Source organism: Phoenix dactylifera, chromosome 14 (genome assembly GCF_009389715.1).
Source record: "Phoenix dactylifera cultivar Barhee BC4 chromosome 14, palm_55x_up_171113_PBpolish2nd_filt_p, whole genome shotgun sequence".
In the NCBI taxonomy this organism is placed as follows: Eukaryota; Viridiplantae; Streptophyta; class Magnoliopsida; order Arecales; family Arecaceae; genus Phoenix; species Phoenix dactylifera.
In genome coordinates this window covers 13791877-13812203 of record NC_052405.1, presented here as the reverse complement: position 1 = coordinate 13812203, position 20327 = coordinate 13791877, and the positions used below count along the sequence as shown (strand labels likewise).

The window sequence follows — 20327 nt, the reverse complement described above, 5'->3', positions numbered from 1 at the left end:
TTCCAAGAGCCTAATTGAGCTCGAAAACCCTAAGGCCAACGTCTAATTTGATTTTAATTTAATTTGGCTTAGGATAAGTATGCAAGGTGGTGATTTTTGGGCTAAGGACAGGTAATGACTTTCCGACCTTATCTTTTTAGTGGGTTTTGCCCTTAATTACTTTATGCAAATGCTTAATACTAAATGCAGCAAATAATCAATATATTTTTTAAAGTTTATGCAATGTCATTAGGTTGTATTGATTAAATGAGCAAGCAATTTTTTTATTTTTCTTATTTTTTTTAAATTTTATGTTGTTTTTTTTTTTATATATAGGAATAACTTGAATGTAAACTAAAACTAATCCTTATGCGTCAGTCAATCTCCGAATACCCGTTGAATAAGCTCTGGAGATTACTCCGTGAGGAGCCCCAATAGAGATATGATCACCTCGGGGGATTGCACCCTATCAATTACTAGCAAAAATAATATTTTTTGAATTTAATTAATTTTTTTATTTTTACTTTTTTTTATTTAAATTTCAAATTTCGAATCACAGAATTCGAATTTTGAATTTAAATTTTTGAATTCTTGAAATTTTTTTTTTAATTTTTTTTTAATTTTTTTTTTCTTTCTTTTTTTTAGAAAACTTTAATTACGAATTTCAAATTTCAGAATTTAATAACTACGAAATTACTAACTAAAATAATCAAAATAAGAAAAATTAATAAAAATAAAAACTTACTACCGGAGTGCGTTCACTCCGGGCATCCAAAATCCAATTTGATTTTCGTGATCGTTCTTGCTTCTCGATTTGCCTCTCCGGCAACGGCGCCAAAATTTTGTTCGTCCCTTTTCTGTCTACCTAAAAATATGCTAGACAGATCGTTGTTAGAACCGACAAACAAAGTTTAAATTTAATTCTACTCTTACCTTTCCTACTCGAAGAATAGTGGTTGTAAGAGGTCGATCCACAGGGAGGCGATTGGAGTTGCTTAAAAATAAAAACGTTCACTCGGATTCAAAATCGAGTTTTGAATGATCAAAGGAAAAACATTACGTTGGGGATGTTGATGGATTCTCTAGTCTACTGGAGAATGTTTTTTTTTATTGAAATTAACTAAAAGACAGGTATTTAAATTCAAAAAGCATTTATTTAATTAATCAAAGAAGAGTTTTGGCATAAATTAAAATGGATAAAATAAGAGGATTGAAGCGAACACAAATTGCATGAAGGAAGATTTAATTGTATTGCATAACAAAGAAGAAAAATTACAGAATTTGGAGAACGGAAATTAAAAATAATAGAAATTAAAAACTTTAGCATAAATAGATCTCTCTATTAAACTAAAACTAAAAACCCCAAGACAACATGCTCTCAAAATAAAACTCTTACTAAAAACATTACTCTCAATCAAAATAAAAATAAATAAATAAGAACAACATGATACCCAAAACAGAACGATTAAACACCAATTAAAAATATAACATTTAAAAGAAAAACAACTAAAACAAATAATAAAAAAAACAAAAAAAAATGTAATGCTCTGTTTTCAAATCTGAAAACAGAGCACTCAACTTCTTCCTCTCGCTCGACTCCCCCCCCCTCCTCTGTTCTTTGGAGCCGATCCCCAACCGAGCACACCCTCCCCAAGCTCCTCCTCTTCTCTTTTATAGACCCTTGGAGATGTGGTGGAGGCAGGATCAGCGGGAGGGAGGCGTGAACTTCCTTTTTTGGGCCATGGATGCGGAATCGCTGGGAGCTGAAGCGGAAGGTGGGGACTTGGCTTCCTTCTTCGGGTGCTGCTGATGCGGAAGGGAGGCGCTGGGATCTTCCTTGCTGGGAGGTGAATCGCCCGGGATTGCACGCGGAAGAGGAAGGATGATGGGGCTTCTTTCACGGATGCGGGATCTATGGAGGGTGCCGTGGGATGCTTGAAGATGGCGGCCTGATGCGGAAGGAGCTGGATGCGGTGCGGGAGAGCTGGGGATCTTCACTCGCGTGAAATCGGGAATGGCAGCTGTGAGGAGGCGGGCTGGCACGCGGCTGGCATGATGGGAAGATCACGGAAGACACCTCATGGCTGGGAGCGTTTTGAATCTGCGGACGCTGGCTGAAGCTTGGACGCGGCTGCGGTTCCTTGATCACAAACGGAAGGAGATGCGATGAAGATGCGGTGCGGGATCGTCGGGATTGGAAGCGGAAGAGGAAAGATGCTGGGATTTGGGCGCTGCTGGTACGGTGGCTGGCACGCGGTGGGGACGCTGAAGATGTAGATGGCCTGGCACGGATGCAAGGAAATCTGTCTTGCTGGGAGGGATCTGATCTGGATCATTGGATGCGGACACGGAGATGCTCGCGATGTTGTGTTGTATCGCGAGATGAAGTCAGGCAGGCTCTGGAAGATGACTTGAGCTCGGGCTGCCGGGCATTGGGCTCAATCATGGAATGCTGTACCGGTCGGTACGGGCCGGTACGTACCGGTCCGGTCCTAGACCGGTACCGGAACGGCAAAAAAACCGGTATTCCCGGTTTTTTATCCGAACCGGCCGGTACGGGCCTGTACTGGCCGGTTCGGAGCCCGTACCGGCCGGTACCGGCCTCGTACCGGTGGGAACCGGCCGGTTCGCACCGGTACGATTTTTTTTTTTTAGAACCATAGCACCGCGCGCTGTGGTTTTTGAAACCACCGCGTACCGTACCGGTACCGGCCGGTACGTACCGGACCGGTACCGTACCAGTCCGTCCGGCCACCGGTACGCCGACCGGTACCGGTACGGCGGACCTTGGGCTCAATCCTAATGTTAATTGGTTTCTTGGATTACTGCACTCAAACACCAATACCACATTAATTAGTTAATTTTATTATTAATAATTAGCTAAAATACTAATTAAAATAGTCTGACGATTGCACTTTTGTGCTCTCATCAGGGGTTTCTCTGAGCTCTACATCCAACACCTCCACATCCTAATCAACTTCTGGATGTTGTGCAAACTGACTCGTGATGAGCATGAGGAACTCCATGTTAGCCTGGTCGTTGCCAGATATTATTCGAAGGAAGTCAGAGTTTTTGATTGGTTTGTTAATGTAGTCCTTCTTCTTTGGGTGTTCCTACATTCAAACAAAATTATATAGTCCTCTTTAAGTACAAGAAGTCGTAGGCGGTGAAAGTATATGTTGAGGTATTACCTATATGTATGTTTGTGCTGTCTCTAGTTCCATGGTGATGATTTTGTTCTCATCATTCCAACCTGCCTCGCTTTGTTGCTTAGCGGTCTTGATGCCTCTGTAGCAACCTTGCATCCGTTGAACATGATTCTCCACATGATCTAAGTCTGTGCCAAACTGCTCATTTAGCGCAGTTGCAGCATCGATATGGGTTGCTTTGTTGAAGTTCTGATCTGGCTTTCCCTTTTGAGTAGCTTCTTCAACCAGCAATTCGATGAGGTAGGCAGTACACTCACCAGTCCATCTTTTGTTAGGGGTCCCTTTCTTCGCATACTTGACAGCAACCTTTGTTGACTTTGCTGTTCCTGGTATTCTAGGACCCTCCTTGGGAATCCTCAGCATCCATTAGCTGGTTATTCCATGACATCATGCATGCAGTTCATGTATCGAAGAAACATCCCACGGAATATTATTTAAGAGTACGAGAAACCAACATTTAAGTTCAAGGATAAATGATTACATAGTCCCACAAACCCGAAGTCATAGTCATGAAATATTCCATAGAAACTTTCAATATTGCAAGTATTATGAGGATTAATACATCATTCACTGAAATCAGAATCAGACAACTCAAATTTATCCCAATAGTCATTTTTAGAAGTTTTCCCATGTAATTATAGTACATCTTTTTGGAGATGCAAGGGCAGATTGCTCTCCATTGCCAACTTGTTTTGGTGCTGTCATTGGGTCATAGGCTAAATTAGTAAGCTTTTGAGTCTCCTCCTCCTCATCTACCAACACCTCTTCATTGGGTAAATTGAATTAGTAATCCCTACGGGTGATGGTTTGGAGGAAATTATGCAGAATACAACATGCAAGCATGATCTGCACTTTTGTACGGTAAGGGAAGAATGGATGATGACAAAATCCTGAAATGATTCTTTAATGTTCCCAGGCCTGTTCAACCTTAATATGAAGCGATGAGTGGCAAAGATTGAATAATTCATTCAATGGATGGAACAATATGGAGCAATAAAGCTCAACATTGTTGTGTACCTAACGTCCACTAGGAGAAACCTCCTTGCGATCAATTAAGATAGTTGCATTAGGGTACTCAAAAATGTGTAGTAGTATTGTACTCTTAAGGGTATTTTGTTGCCTATATGAACATGAAGACTTGTCAGGTTCGGGATGGATGGTGCATGCTTTAGGACATGAAAGTCATTTGCAGAGCCCTCCCAACTAGCAGAGACATGAGTGAACCTCAGGCCGGCATTCATAACTACAATGACATTCTATGTGGGCCTAGGAATGCCGAACTAACTTGAACTAGGCAGTTCAGCCCATACCGAACTGTACCGAAGTTGGCCCAGGATGGTTCAGCCTCTCGGGTTGATTTGGGTCTGGTCTTATTAACCCTCTCTCGACCTCGTGTGCATTTTCGAAAACATCTTGATTTCTTCGCTCGTCTGCTTATTTGCTCATCTTGCTCTCCTCGTTTGCCCCGTCGCTTCCAGGAGGTAAGCCCTCCCATCTCCTCACCTCCCTCCCTCCCGCCCTCTCTCTCTAGCTCCCTCCCTCTTGAAGGGTTCATCGTTCAGGTTAGCGTTTCCCTCTCTCTTCCCCTCCTCTTTCTCTACATCTCTCTCCCTCTATCCTTCTCTACCCCTGCATCCATGGCGGCCCTCCTCCCTATATTCCGGCACCCCCTCTCTCTGCCTCCTCCCTCCCTCTCTCTTCCTCTCACTCTCTCCCTCCCCCTCCCTCCCTTCCTCCCTCTCTCTCTTCCTTCCTCTCCTCCCTCTCCCCTCTCTCTGGCTTGTGCTGTGTCGATACACCCCGGAACGGTATAGGTCTCGATATTATGGGCTCTTTCCTACCACAAAGCCATGCAACGATGTTTGCAGTCGTGTCGCCTCAATATGTATCCAATCTAATAATTTGGTAACATTCTAAGAATATGGCTTGGAAAAGTGGTATCACAACCAAATTCATGACAAAAGAATAAACACAAATAAGGACAGATTGGTACTATACCTTGAAGTATGGGTACCAATGGGGTTTCACGTCGATATGTATCCAATCCAGTAATTTGGTAAAATTCTAAGAATATGGCTTGGAAAAGTGGTATCACAACCAAATTCATGACAAAAGAATAAACACAAATAAGGATAAATTGGTACTATACCTTGAAGTATGGGTACCAATAATGGGGGTTGGCTTTGATTTTTTAGATGAATCTAGGTTCCGGCTTAGATGATACACATGTTTCGAATACAATAAAATGCATTTGAAATAATGGCCGACTATTACGCTGGACCTCACAAATTCGAGACCTATGATCCTATTCTTTTGTATTGTGACTAACAGTATGGAAGAACATGGCCAACTGTTTCTCAACATGCACATGGGCCACATCCTTTAGGAGTATACAGTCTCGGAAGATGTTAGCCAAGTGAAGGAATGCATTGGGTTCCATGCACAAGTAATCAATGCAACTTCTGGAGTGACTTGATAAGTTGATAGTATGCTGCACATATGTGCACTTCTATATAGATCCCTGATCTTCTATGGCTCTCTTGGTATATACCTACCTCTTTTATGGGTCAAATAGAGGTACATATACACATATGAGAATGATGATGGTCACAACCACCTAGACATGTCTTAGACAAATGGTGGGATCCATCCTCAAGCGTACATTTTCACAAGCCCATAATAAATCTCAAGTCATAAAAATAATAAGCATTTTCCATTCATGACATGAACATATACAGAAAGTATCCTTCGTTATAGAGTGCAATAGCATCTAGAAGATCAACTAAGAAATTAAATAGGGATCAACTAAAAAATTATCAGATCAGTTCACAACAGAAATCAGGATCTTGTTTTTGGCAACGTAGAGAGCGAGCAACTTGAGCATTAGAAACAAATCATGAATCATAATTGCATGCAATTCATACATATATAACCATAGGATTGTAAATGTACCAATGATTCACTTTAACCACTTACCCAATATATTGAGAACCCTAAACATGTACACAGTAACATTCTTTATATAGATAAATGGCAGCTAAAAAGATCAAGTCAAAAAGTAGGACAAGGACCTTTACAATCCATGTAGAACCATTGGAATGTAGAAGTTCAAAATTTCACCAGAACCACTAAACTAGCATTGATCATGTAAATCAATAGCAAGTAAATATCATAAATAAAATACTATCAATAACAATGAACCCTAGCATGGATTCTAGTGGCAAAATCTAGATTTATGGACAACGTCTGCTGAAGGATGTCGAATCGGCCGGTTTAGGGTGTATTGAACCGAACCAGATGGTTTAGGGTGTACTGAACCAAACCATTCGGTTACCAGCATGGTTCGTTCCATCAATTCAAAATGGAAGCCCTACTGCATGTTCGAGCTCCTATGGAGGGAGAGGGAGAAGGAGAGAGAGGAAAAGAGAGAGGGAGGGAGATGGAGAGTGAGGAAGGGATGGAGAGGGAGAGCAGAGGGAGAGAGAGGCTAAGAGAGAGGACTCGAAAGCCGTCATCGAAACAGGGATCCCCTATTTCATTTTAAAATGGAGGATCCCTAATTTGTTTGCTGATTTCAATTGCAAACCATTGCTAATTTCAATTCAAAATCGACAAAAAAATAGGAATCTCTTATTTCGAATCGAAATAGGGGATCCTTATTTTGTTGAGGGCTTTCGAGCCCTTTCTCTCCCCATCTCTCTCTCCCCCTCCGATTCTGCCTATATCAGTATGCCTTGGAACGGTATAGTACGAACCCGTACCATGCTAAATTGGTTGCCGGCTAGTACCCCCTCCAGTATTGGTTCGGCGAATCTTGTTCAAGGATGTTCGAGTATAAGGACAATAACCCTCTTAATATCCATTAGGGTTGAACCCTAGCATGGGTTTTAGGAAGAACCCTACATTCGGTGATGGCTGGCCTAAATATGATACAATAAATTTTTATAAAAATCCAATAGCAGATCATGCATGATTCTATATTCATAACTTGGATTTAGTGAGTACATGACATAAGAAAGATGTTATAATAGGAAAAAAAACACAAAATTCAAAACCACAACATAGAGTGACAAACCCTGTGTTTAACAAGTACATGGCATAAGAAATAGATACTAATAGAGAACCCACAAGCTTTGATAGTTGCATAGAAGAGGCATTCAGAAAGAAACCTAGGTTTCAATGGTGAAACCCTAGATAGGATTGTTGGGAAAATGCTTCGAATATGACGAATCAAGCATAAATCCATTGATTCCACACCAAATGTGGTGATCCAACACAATGAAAACCAAAGGAAGGTATCTATATAAAACCTAGATTAGGAATCATGGCCAGTGGAGCTCTCACCCCTTGTAAATACAGGGCGAAAAGGGCCATTTGGGCTCATTGTCACAGTCAATACCTGGAGGGAGGAGCTCGCCAGGTAATATGAGCCTGATCAGGACGGAATTGCCGTCACGGAGTAGAAAGGTGACAGGAAACCAATGGGATTATTGATGGGGAGTTATGGGGAGTTGTGAGGATCGGGAGAGAGGAATGAGGAGGGTCAAGGGCTAGAGGAGGTCAAGAGTTATTCAAACTCATTCGAGGTTAAGAGAGGAGGAGGAGGAGGAGGATGAGGAGGGGGGTGGGTGCTGGATGGCGTGAAGGAAAAGTGGGGCATCTATACGACCCACTTTCAGTGCCTCAGCCCACCTTGGGCCCGAAGTCAAGAAAGTGCCCTGTGAAGTATAATGGGTGGGAGTGAGCTGGCAGTGGCTTCCGGTCTGGGAGTTACTTCTGGGCTTTTACTTTCATAGCCAAACGGGTAGAGTGATTCCGCACCAACCAAACAGGCCCTAACATGGAGTCGTTTTTTGTAGATTAAATCTCCATTAGAGCAGTACATAATGAGAATAGGTTCAAATGTCAAAGGAAATTGATTTGTTAGGCCTTAGACCCCTGAATCCTGTTTTAGGGCTGGTTGGATCTAATCAGTGATAAGATCTGGTGGCCTGTTTACGGGCCCTATAGAGTAGGCTGGTTGCTGCAAAGTGGAGGCCTGCTCTAAAACAGAAACTATGGAACAGGGAAAAGGGAATCACAGCAGAGAGAACCTTATAAGAATGGTCAATAAGAGAGGAAAATATGAAGAAGAAAAGGACAAAATGAAATGTAGAAGATGAGAGAATTACAATTTCAAAGCATAGAAAATTATTAGTCAAGAGAGAGAATAGAATAATGGAATCACTCCAAGATCTAGGTCTCACACCCAGGGTTTAAAGGTGTCACACCATTGTTGCAGAATCCCACCAAAAGGGAAAAACAAGATGTTCTTTGAAGTTTGAATCTCATTTTTTGTTAAACAACCATCCAATTCAATTGCATAAAACCCTAAGGCCTCTATTTATGAGAAAAAATAATTGGTTACAATTTTTCTAAATTCCCCAAACCAACCTCTATAGGGCATGGTTGCTATTAATTGTAGCGTGAACAATGTAGTGAAAATACTACTACAAAAATTGTGCCTCTAAAGCTATCATTTAATATCTGATAACTTTTAATCCAAAATAAGTCACTGGAAACTAATTAATGCAAAGAGAAATTGTTACTCGAACAGTCTCCAATGCATCATCGCATGATCTTGGATCTCCATCATTTAGGGAAAGAGTAGGGTGATTATCTACAATGTTTTTGCTCAGGGTGACTGTTGGGATTTGTTACAATCAACCTTTCAGATGCTTTACCTTCCGTTCTCCTTGTTCTATTATAGTACTATGAAGATCTGACACTATTAATCTTGCAGTTATTCATATAAATAAACCACTGAATCATCAGTGCCATATGCGGACTCAATGGGTGATACCAGTTGTATGTATTCATGCATTTTACATTGCTGCATTGATTGGTGTTACAAGAGCTGTTCGGCATATTGAATTCAGGTTTCATGAATTCAAAGATCTATTACAGGGTATAATTGTGTCATCCATTGCAGTAGGTATGTCCCTGATTTGTTTCTTTTCCTGCTTGATTAAATTTCATTCAGCCATTTTTTAATATTTTTTTGGTGAAGCGACATTTTTGGACACAAAAATTATTCTGAGCTCTTTGCACTAAAGTTTGCATTGTTTTTTGTTTTCAGTTTAATCATCTTCTAACTTGTTTGACTTGAATGATTTACTTTAGGTACTCTACTTGTTTTGTTTACTGTTCCTTCTAAATTTCTCACTGTTTTTGAGGGTATGCTCAGTAATAAAAATAATTTCCAAGTCAATTGTCATGATATGGCAATTCAAAGAATGAAATTCATATTATCTTTGGCCTAGGTGAAGAAACCAAAGTGGCAAAAGAATTTGGTAAGTTGTTTTTTTTTAAATGTACCTTTGGTGGGACTTTATTCTTGCACCTATGAAATCAAAGTATCAAACTAACCTATTTATAGTACTGTAAGCAAGGAAATAATATATTATGAGATAATCCTGTCATAAGAAGTTTATAGAGGAAATATTCATTGGATTCTTTGTCCTAAACCTTTTGAAAGAACTGCATGTTTATTTTTTGGCCCGAGCTCAGGGATTTTGTCATGAACGACAATATAGTTGTATCATCTGCTTTTGTTTTATTGCAAAGTGATTGGGGATCTAGTAGTCGATAATGTGAAAGTTTGTTGTTAATATGCTGCACCAAGAATATTAATAAACTGCTGTAGTATGAGCTGAGTCAACTAATAATTTCAGCATTGTGATGATGTTGAAAAGAGACTGCAGCATATGACACCAATGATTCATGTTTATGGAAAATTATTTTGCTGGTGTCAATAACGGCAATTTATGATATCTATATCTGAACTTCTTTGGAATTTTTCTCAAGTTGTCAGAGTGCTGGATGAAGACTGCTATTGGTCTATTATGTAAGATATGAGGTGCAAGTTACTTACATCCTATGTATTTATGTTACTATTTAGAAGAAAAGCTTAGAAATATTGTCAGCAACATATGAGCATTGGAATGACCATTGGCAGTTCAATGAAAAATTTTGTCCTAAATCCTAATTGATAACTTGGTCAGGCTGATAGAAGGGCAATAATGCAACATGTTCAATAATTTAATCATAGTTCGATGGTTAGCACTTGTAACAGAAGTCAATATTTAAATTTACATACTTCGCTGGAATTGAAATATTGTTTTCATCTTTAGGGCCACTGTGGGAGTCAAGGTTCACATTTTTCTGGCCAGGCCTGGCCGATGTGCCTCCCTAGATAGCTGAGAATTTTATTGTGCATTGTCTTGTGATCAGTTATCTTCCACTCATATTTCATAGTTGCCATAAACCCTGTAGTCATGCTTCATATGTTGTATAAAATTCATTGCAAAAACTGTTCATCATCAAAGAGACTCCATCGATAGTAGGCTAGTAGCTTTTGGACTTTGTACCTTGGATGTTTTCTGGTTAAATCAAGGAACTCAGACACTGTCTAGAATCTAGATGGAGTTCTAAAAGAATATTTCTCTAAGAAATTTAAGAACCTAATATATTTCAATTAGTCCTGGTAGATTCCTCATAGATATAAAATTTATGTTTGTTTTTGTATTCACTGGTGAACCAGTGTTATAACAGGTGCCTGCCTAGCACAGCGATTTCTAAATCGTTGCTTGGACTAAGTGTCCCATTAGAGATCCAACGAGGGCTAATCTAAGATCAAATATTATTAGCAAAAGTTGAGCTTTACATATGTATTGTATTTATATGGTCTATGCATTTATGTTTTTGAATGTATTTGTCTATTTTATGAGATCTATAAACATATACTACCCATTTATAAAATCTATAAATGTACAAGAACATCTGATAAAGTAAAATAAGGTTTAGCTTTTCTCCTACCCCTTTTGCCACCTCTCTTCTTATTTCCTCTTTTCTGCCCTGCTTGTTGCTTCCATATTATGTGTCTCTCTTCTTATTTCTGCCTCCTTCTGTGTTTTAACTAGTTAAAATAAAATTTCCATTTCTCCTTTTTTGTTGTCTTATCCATTCTTTTCCTTAACACTTCATCCATTAAACTTTTGTGCATCATTTGTCCCATTTCTCTTTATTTTTCTTTTTCCTTATTCCTCTTTTTCGTCCTACCTTTCCTCTTCTACTTCCTTCTTGTCCAGAATCAAGATTATGTTGATTTAGTGTAAACTCAAAAGATTGTGTAAAGTTCAAATCTAGTGTCATTCTTATGATATTTTATAGTTCATAAACTAAGAAGCATAGATACTGCTCAAAGTAGATTAATTTTTAATTGAACATTGTTTGATGTAAATTGATGTATTAATATTATTTATTTTTCACTTTTCATGATCATGATATATAATTGCAAAATAGGAAGCATGCCCCACATTTTTTTCCAGTATCATAAATTTTTATTTTATTTCCTAATCCTCTCAGCAAATGATACATATTTCTCCAGGCATTCTAGTTTCCTCAATAATGTTCTGACAAAAGCTGATCTTATATCATAGACACATAATAGATCATTGTCAGGTCATTCAAGTTTTTGATTTATTAAGGCAAAATTTTGTGAACTTGTTTGCTTAAGCAAAGTAAAAGGCAGCTCGAGTCACTAGGCAGTACACCTAAGCGCCACTGGGCTTTAGAGATTCTCTCTGCCTAGTGACTGCTTGATTGCCTTGACAACCTTGTTGGTAAGAACTCTAGTTTGCTTAGTGTCTATATTAAAACATATATTTCTTTAAAAGTGAGTTGTTTTGCTATTACTAGGATTAAACTTTTGAGCACCCTGTCTTGCTTTGCCTCACTTAGACATCAGTACTACAATTTGTATCCTGATATTTATGGTGCATTTCTCATTTAAGTTTCCAAAAAAAATTGAGCCATCTTATGTACTGTACTTCCTTAATGTATGTTTTTTTAAAAAAAATTGTGACAGGATTTTGGATTGGTGCTTATATTTTGAATGAAGTCCATGAAGATATTCTATGGGTTCAAGTTGTTTCTAGATTCTTGCTGTTAGTCACGGTATGTTATTTCTTCGTAATAATTTCACTCTAGACCCTGTCTTAATATTTCATGGCTGTAATGTGGACATGGCTTCATTTTCTGGTGTATAGGAGTTATCTAGTTGTCTTCATTTTGGGACATGCAGTACATGTACAAAGACATGAAGCCTAAATTCTATAGGATTATGGAGCTAGCATCCGATAGCATTAAAGAAATTGGATATTGTATTCCTGCTCTTTTTTCTAACAGTTTATAATGGTCAATTTTTCTCCAATGTTGAATTTGAACAAGCTGTTTTTTGATCAAATTAATCCAGCAGGGCTGGTGATGTAAATTGTTGCACTTTTCTTTGCCTGATACTTTGACATCTTAGGTTGTCTATACCAAGGATTGTAATATCATGTGCTTGTGGCATGCTGGTCTGGTAGTGGCATGAAATGCTGTGCCATGCCAGTCCTTTGCGTGAACTAGCATGACAGGATGCTGAATACTAGCATGCTTCTGGTACATTGCCATGGTAGGAACATGCCACTAAGGCACAGCTGCAGTATGTATAATTCTGTACCGTGCTATGACATGCCGTTACTTGAATCTACTATCCATAGATGAAGCAACTAGGGTGGCCTAGTGCATGAGGCTCCTGCTAATGCAAGGTCTAGGGAGGGTCAAATATATGCACTCTTACCCCCACATGTGAAGAGGTCATTTCTATGTTTTGAAACTGTAACACCCAGATTATAGTGGAGCAACCTTACTGTCCACCAAGGCTCACTCTCTTACAAATGAAGCAATTGATTATTCAATTAAAACATCAGTGTTTGGTTGGACCGTAAACTTGTGTTACATTTGCATATAGGAATTGTATTAATAGAAGAATTTATGCTGGAAAGATTAAGTTAATCATGCCTATATCTTTGAATGTTTCTTTGTTATCTATTGCCTTTTGATGGAATGAGGTTAGTGCACATGTAATGTCCTAGTTGTATATCCTATCTTATGGTGACATCACTGAAAAAATGGAGGGAAGATATGAAATCTCTAAAGATCTTGTTGTCTATTTGCATATTCCATAGGTTTTCCAAATTCACATGGCTATGCATGAGCATCGATTGATTTTTTTATACTTAGTTGTTCACTAGGTTTGCCATACCGGTCGGTACTATACCGTACCAGACGTACCATACCGGTATCGAACTGCTATGCACTCTCGTACCATACCGACACTCGGTACATCTTGCAGTCTTGTACCGCACCGTGTACCTACACTATAATAGATACGGGGCCCGGTACCGAGACAACAAATCTTGGCTCACAATATAGACTACAATAGCATGCATATGGGTCGGGTTGGTTTGAGTTAGAGGCTAACCTAGAAGTAACCCAATTCTGTTCGGTTCTTAATTTTTGGAATTAGATCCGAACCAATCAATGGTGGAACCAACCCAACCCAAAGCAACCTAATAAAAATCAGGGGTTCTCAAATTACCCAGAAGTTTTTTAAAAGCAACTAAACTATTAGTTTTATTTAATAGAACAAATTAATAATAGAGTTTAATTATAAAAGGTAATATATAATATATTTAGAGGCATCTTATAACAATAAAATTCAACATATTTATAAATCTAGAATATAACATGTTACAAATTACAATCTCAGTAATTAATACGTTATTCAAAGAAAGAATATTTAAACCAAAATCATAGTGAAGAATGGATGTAAATCTTCCACTCAAAAAAGAAATATGAAGATCAACCATATTTTGTAATGTATAATTAATATACTATTATAAATTAACTTTACGTATATATATTGATTGGGTTTGGTCCAAGTCCCGGTTGCCCAATCTCTTAACCCAAACTCTAACCAACCAGGTTTGTAAAAATTGGAACCGGAAGCAATCAATCCCATTAGGAACCCGAACCAAACCAATCCAATAAGGCCAGTTCGGTCTGGTTCTCAGGTTAACTCAAACGCATGTGCACCCCTAGACTAGGTTTTGTTTAGATGTGAAGCAGTAATATCAAAAAGCGCACATCTGCAAAGCATTAATATCAGGAGATGTACTAGTGGGGAAAACCCATGTTAAGCATCTTTGATTCTTCCATTCATCTTCCCATTGCTTGTAGGATAAATATATGAAAGTTATGTTGTTTTTTGAGGAAAGCAAGGAAGCCATGCCTAACTTTCCCATGCCCATTGGGCTCAGCCAGTAACAAAAGCACTACTGCAATTATACCCTGCAGCCTCTTTGCTGCAAATTCAAGACACCTGTTCCTAAACCTGACACTTACTTTGCTACGTTTTCTAACTGAGATCCCACCTGCTTCACCAGAATCATTGGGACAAGGCTCACAAATATGTGGGACTTGAAATATAGGAGAGAGTATTACATTGAAAAAACAAAAAATGCCTAGGAAGTGGGTTATAACTTATAAGCAATTAGTTATTCAAGCTTTATGGACAGTGAGGTGTAAAGTAGCGAAGTAGCAATGAAGCTCAGATCCAAGACTAGTTAACGGTTCAAAATTCAAGTTCAACATGCAGGCCTGCATTGAAATCAAGACAATCCTGCATGACTTACCAATGAAGATAAAGGAAAGGAGCCTCCAGTGGTTGGTGGCATGATTTCCTGTAGCCCGAGTCCTTGTATTATTGCTTGTTGAAGCACTTTAAATTTGAGAACACAGCTTACTGCCTCATCACAACATGCCCTTTGGAAATTGGTGATAGTTTCCAAGGACAAAACCAGAAAACTGCCATTTGACATCATTGCTGCATTGTTTTCCTAATTACTCAAATCTTCCTCTTCTTTGGAAGATATGGCAGGGGAAGGCGCAATCTTGAGGTGGGAGGTAGATTGTTATGGTGCAAGGGGGGAGGGGAGGGAGGGAGAGAGGGGTGGAGAAGAGATGATACAGAAAAAACCAGAAAGAAAATAGAGAAAGCACTAAAGAATCAGCGGATGGGGTTTATAGCTGGTTAGAATGGGAATTCATTTCATTTTTCATTTGGACTTCTTTGAAAAACTGCGAAGCCTAGTTCATTTGATGTTTGTGGCATCCAGCTTGGTTATAGCTAATCATAGGGCATTGTAGGTTGGCTTTGGAGTCTTAGATGAGGTTCCCTAGCATTTCTCTTGTTTGTTTGAGTCTTGATATGACTGAGTAACATTTGAGGAATATATTTACCAAAAAAGACATGCGAGGAATTGACCTGTGCAACCACTAAGCTAGGCAAGGCTGAGCCTAGTTAACATTATATCCATTATGCCTGAACCTTGCACAGCTTGATCTTCGAACTGAAATCCCAAGCATGTGCCAGGCTCGGTGCAATGTAATAGGGCTTGGGCCTGACCAGCACAGCCTAGACATAGATTCATTCATTCTTGGCCGCACCCAAGCGGGCACCCATGAGTGGGGGTTGGGGACAACGAAACAGGTTTGGCCATGGAAGATAAGGAAAAGAAAGGACAAGATGGTGGTGGCAGCTGGCTGGGTGGGAGGGGGAATAGAAAGGAGGAAGAGGAGGTGGTGATGTTGGTGGTTCTAGCCTTTGGCCCAGGGAGCGAGAGAGGAGGATGAGCGGATGCTTAGAGAGAGAAAAAGAGAGTTTACCCTAGTCGTTTGTGGGTTGTGATCTCCACCCAAAGCGGAAGTAATGCCTAGAGAGAAGGGAGATTAAGATGGAAAATGGAAAGATTTGGGGGAATAAATGAGATTGAGAGGGAGAAATTAAGGTTTCTGTTGCTACCTCTTTGAGAAGCCATGGTGAGAGAGAGAGAGAGAGAGAGAAGAGGAGAGGGTGAGAGGAAGTTAGGAGAAAGGAATTTAAAGAGCCCTTAGGGGTGGGGGGAGAGAGGGGCTGTGGGGATTTGGGGCAAGAGGTGTAGAGAGGCCATGTTGGGAAGACGTCGAAGAGAGAGAGAGAGAGGGAGGGGGTCGATGAAGGATGGGGAGTAGGTGTGGGGGGTGAAGAGGAGGGGGTAGCATGAGAGGGAGGAAGAGTTTTAGGGTCATCCCATCCTCTCTTATTTACTTTTTTAATTTTTTAATGGGACATATGAGTTATTACTTTGAGTATAAATTTTATATATCTAATTTTTTTTATAAAAAGTTTGGGTTTGGCTAAGCTAAAAATTGGTGAGCCTGAGCCTGCCCAATTCAATTGGGCCTGAAAAATGAAAGCCCTATCCAGCCCATCAGGCCAAAATCCTTGTCTCAACCCTAGCAAAAATAGGGCCTTTCCAGGTCGGCTATGGTAGGCTTGGCCACTTTTGCACAAGTCTCACAAGGAATAGAGTTGGAATATTTAAAATACTTATAGAAATATCATAGAAAATGAGCTAAGCCTTATGCAGTTTTCACAAGGCAATGTTTGGGGAACACCATACACAAAGCTTTCCAACTTATCTCATTTCCCTTCTTGCTCATTGTCTAGTTTCACTGCTTGCCATAAACTAGAAGATTTGAAAGCTTAATTTCTTTAAGGTTTGATAGATTAATTCATCTTGAATACTTGTCATATATAATATCTGAAGAAATTATGATCAAATCCAAGCTGGAGATATCAGAAACCATTTATGTGACTTATTGTTGATCTTTTATTATTTTGCCGAGGTATATCTTTTACATTCAAAAACAAGCAAATCAGGGCAAACAATTCCTCACTATATGATAGTCACTAAAGCACGTCCCTTTTCTGGTTGGCATGTGCTTGTATTGGAGGCATATGTAGTTCAGGTTATTGAAACCTGGAATATAGATGTAGTTAGCATAGGATAGTATGATTTTGTTGAAAGATGCTGGAAAGTCGGAAATGTTGGTCTAAAAGGTGGATTGGTACACTCCATCTGTGCCATCATTGAATCAGGATACTCAGGCTAGTTATGACTTTGGTAAAAAGTGGAAACAGAGCAGGGATTAGCTCTACATAAAATAACATTAAGTTAAGGAAATATAGTAAATGAGCTTATTTATTGGGATCTTGAACGTAAGGGAAATGTAATTGGTTGGAGAATGGTAACAATCAATAAAAACAAAAATGATATACAAAATTTTACCAAATATCATCAATTTAAATGCATGAGCCACACTTGGAAGTTATGGGAGAGGGTGGTGGCACAAAATAGTAAGAAAATATTGACAACTCAGACCACCATCCTGGTGTCCTGATAGTTTTAGTTTTTTTTCCTTTTTTTTTTTCCTTAGGCAAATGATGGAAAGTTCTGGAGAAAAAGAAATCATCTATTCTGTGGTCTTTATTGACTTGAACAAGGCAAATGATCCAATATTATGGGTTCTAGTTTGATTGGTATTAAGGAGGAAAGTTGTCTGTAAAGTTTAGCTCTTGTCAGGAATCTGTATGATGGAGAAATGACAAGTGCTAGAAGTAGAAGTAGTTTCAGGGAATGAAGGATTCCCATTATAGGGGCCAACATCAAGTGTTGAGACTAACCTCCTTTCCATTTACATATTTGGATTTAGAAATGGGAGAACCATATATATCAAAGCTTCGAAAAGATTAAGGTTGATTTTGTAGTATATACTAACAAGAAAAAGATCCTGCTTGCAGAGTGGTGCAGGGCAGAATCAAGTTTCTAGAGAGGATTTGACAGAAGGCCTATGCTTCTAGAATGATCATTAAGCATTTGACACTAACTTATGATGGGAACTGCTTGACCAAGAATCAGACAATCTCGCTGCTTGCAGCTTATCCCTTAAAAGAAGGCCAATGCTTTGTGAATGATTTTTCAAGGAGCATTGGAACAAGGATACCTCATGATAAGAGTGATACATTTTGACAAGAAAGATTTGAGGGGTATGTGTGGCTTCCTTCTCTTTTTGGTTGTAATCAACTATCGAAGTTGAGGGATTTCATTTTACGAGGGTGCCTCCACATTATTAACATCAGAAGACCATGCATTCCCAATGATAACGAGTTGACAGACTAGGAAGCTTAAGGGAAAAGACTCACTCTGGATGAAGAACCAGGATCCTCACGATGGAGTCACAAGCTCGCAAGTTTTACTTCTTACACAAGTCTTCCAGTAGATCTGCAAGGATGATTACCAAGTAGGTACTTGTAGGACCAGGACTTTCTTGGTCCTGAGTCTGGATCTACCAGCTGCATCACTAGGCATGTTAAACCTTCATATAAAGCAAGTTACTGATATCACCAGATGATCTGGTAACCATTTCCTGAAGCTGACCATGTTCTGACCATCCCAAGCAGAGTATGGCCTGGGCTTCCTATGTTTTATGTAGTCCGTAGCATGCTCTTCTTCAGTTTGTAGTTTTGATGCCAGCAAACTGCATCATACTAAAGAATTTGCTAGATTACCATGATACCAGGTTGGAGAGAAATGGTGTATCTTATCATAATTGAATTATATAAACCTTCGTCTTTCTGAATTATGCATAGTCTCATATTGCAATTGAAATTTGGTTTGATGCAACCCAAGTGGCAGTATAACTGCTGCTATCTCAGCTGGATCAACAATCAATCATTAACAATCTTCTATGCTTAGAATGTCTGTATTTGGTTGCCTGGTATTCCAGAACTGTACTTGCACATTGAGATCTGTGATTGCTTGTTGTGTATCCAGCTGGTGGTGCAACCTCTGCTACTCAGTTGCGCACACCCTCTTCAATTTTTATTTGAATGCAATCAGTGGCTATTACATACATAAGATGACATGTCTCATGTTTGTTGCCTTTGCCTTGTAGGCAAGTGTGCTTGTGCTGGTTTTCTTTTCAATGTCGGTTTCTCAACCTCTGCTGTCTCAAATAAGCTTAAGGAAAAGAGAATCCACGGAGTTTGTAACTATGGGCCAAGCTTTGGGGATACCAGGCTGTGGATTGCTCGTACAGACAGCATCTGTGGCAGGTGTAGATCTTCATCAACCTTTGGACAAACTGCTGCAGGACAAGAGGTTTCGTCAATCTTTCATGGACTTTGCAGACAGGTTACTTTTTCTGTTCGTGTTTTTTGTTCCACCTGCACCATCAGAGTGGATATGTATAATACCTTATTGTCATTCTTCATTTGATAAACAGTTGTCTTGCTGGTGAGAGTGTTCATTTCTTTGAAGAAGTACATGAGCTGGGCAAGATACCTCTCGATGATCCTGTAAGAAGAATTTACATGGCAAGGCACATCATTGAGAATTACATTGTTACTGGTATGTTATTGTTCTGGTGTCGTCATCACCAGTTATTTTAGCAACTATGGTATTACAAACCAACCATACTTTATATTATTTTTTATTTTGATGCTGGAAAGTTAGAATGAGTAAATGAATAATGAGTGAATGGGGTCTAACTGCCCCCGGATTGTCATCCTTGCTTCCATCCAGAGTTCTCATGAACACTCTGCTTCTCTCACGAGTTTTGTGAACTCTATTTCGATGCTGGATTTTTGCCATAAGCTAACAGCTAAGATTATCCAATTTCATATGTCAGGTGCAGAAATGGAGATAAATATATCTCACAGGACCCGTCAGGAAATACTAGGCACCCTGGATCTTGCTCACCCTGATCTCTTCAACCATGCAGTAAATGAGATGATGCAGTTGATGAAAATGGTAAGTTTATTTATAAATAAATTGTTTGGTATTACTAGTTGTTACCACTTTCAGCAACTACAAGGTCACTAATCTTTTGTTTTCCAAAGAATTTGTTGAAAGATTACTGGTCATCTATGAATTTTGTGAAGTTCAAAGAAGAAAATCCAAGACAACCTGACAGTTCTGAGCCTGCGGGGTGGGATCTCTCTCCAAGACTAAGTTGTGTGCGGTGCACTGACAATCCATTTAATCACGAACAATTGCATAAATGCCCCTCGGGGCGCAAATGTGATGTGTAACTTGAGGACATGCTTGCTTTTTTTATTGAACCTAGTATCATCTTAGCTTGCCCTCAAAATTGCTGTTAGTTTTGTTTATATGTAGTCTTCTGGTAAGAGATTGTGTTAATAGTTGAGAGGATGCTGATGCTGCCATTGTACAGACTCTATCAAAGACTTTGTGGTTGAAGTGGAGAGGATTGTGTCGAGTAATATGGTCAATTTTGGCATCAAGCAGCTTAAATAAACTTAGATGTCAGGATGGTGTGTAACCCTTGATCTCATTAAAGCTTTGTAAGAGAGTATCCTCCATGCCA

The 20327-nt window shown here is 39.2% G+C and overlaps 1 protein-coding gene across 5 annotated transcripts in view; it reads left to right on the top strand.

The window, feature by feature from the left end:
- The window catches only part of LOC103711602 (regulator of G-protein signaling 1), a 34687-nt gene extending 14360 nt beyond the window's left edge, over nucleotides 1–20327 (top strand). For 3 of the 5 annotated variants that reach the window (XM_039133767.1, XM_008797818.4, XM_008797817.4), the window contains exons 6-11: nucleotides 8971–9162; nucleotides 12097–12185; nucleotides 18894–19132; nucleotides 19224–19348; nucleotides 19629–19750; nucleotides 19840–20325. In XM_039133767.1, coding sequence (XP_038989695.1) covers nucleotides 8971–9162; nucleotides 12097–12185; nucleotides 18894–19132; nucleotides 19224–19348; nucleotides 19629–19750; nucleotides 19840–20031 — 959 coding nt within the window. In that variant the 3' untranslated portion in view covers nucleotides 20032–20325. Of the gene's footprint in view, nucleotides 1–8970; nucleotides 9163–12096; nucleotides 12186–18893; nucleotides 19133–19223; nucleotides 19349–19628; nucleotides 19751–19839 lie in introns of all 5 variants that reach the window. The other 2 variants (XM_039133765.1, XM_039133766.1) reach the window with 2 other exon arrangements.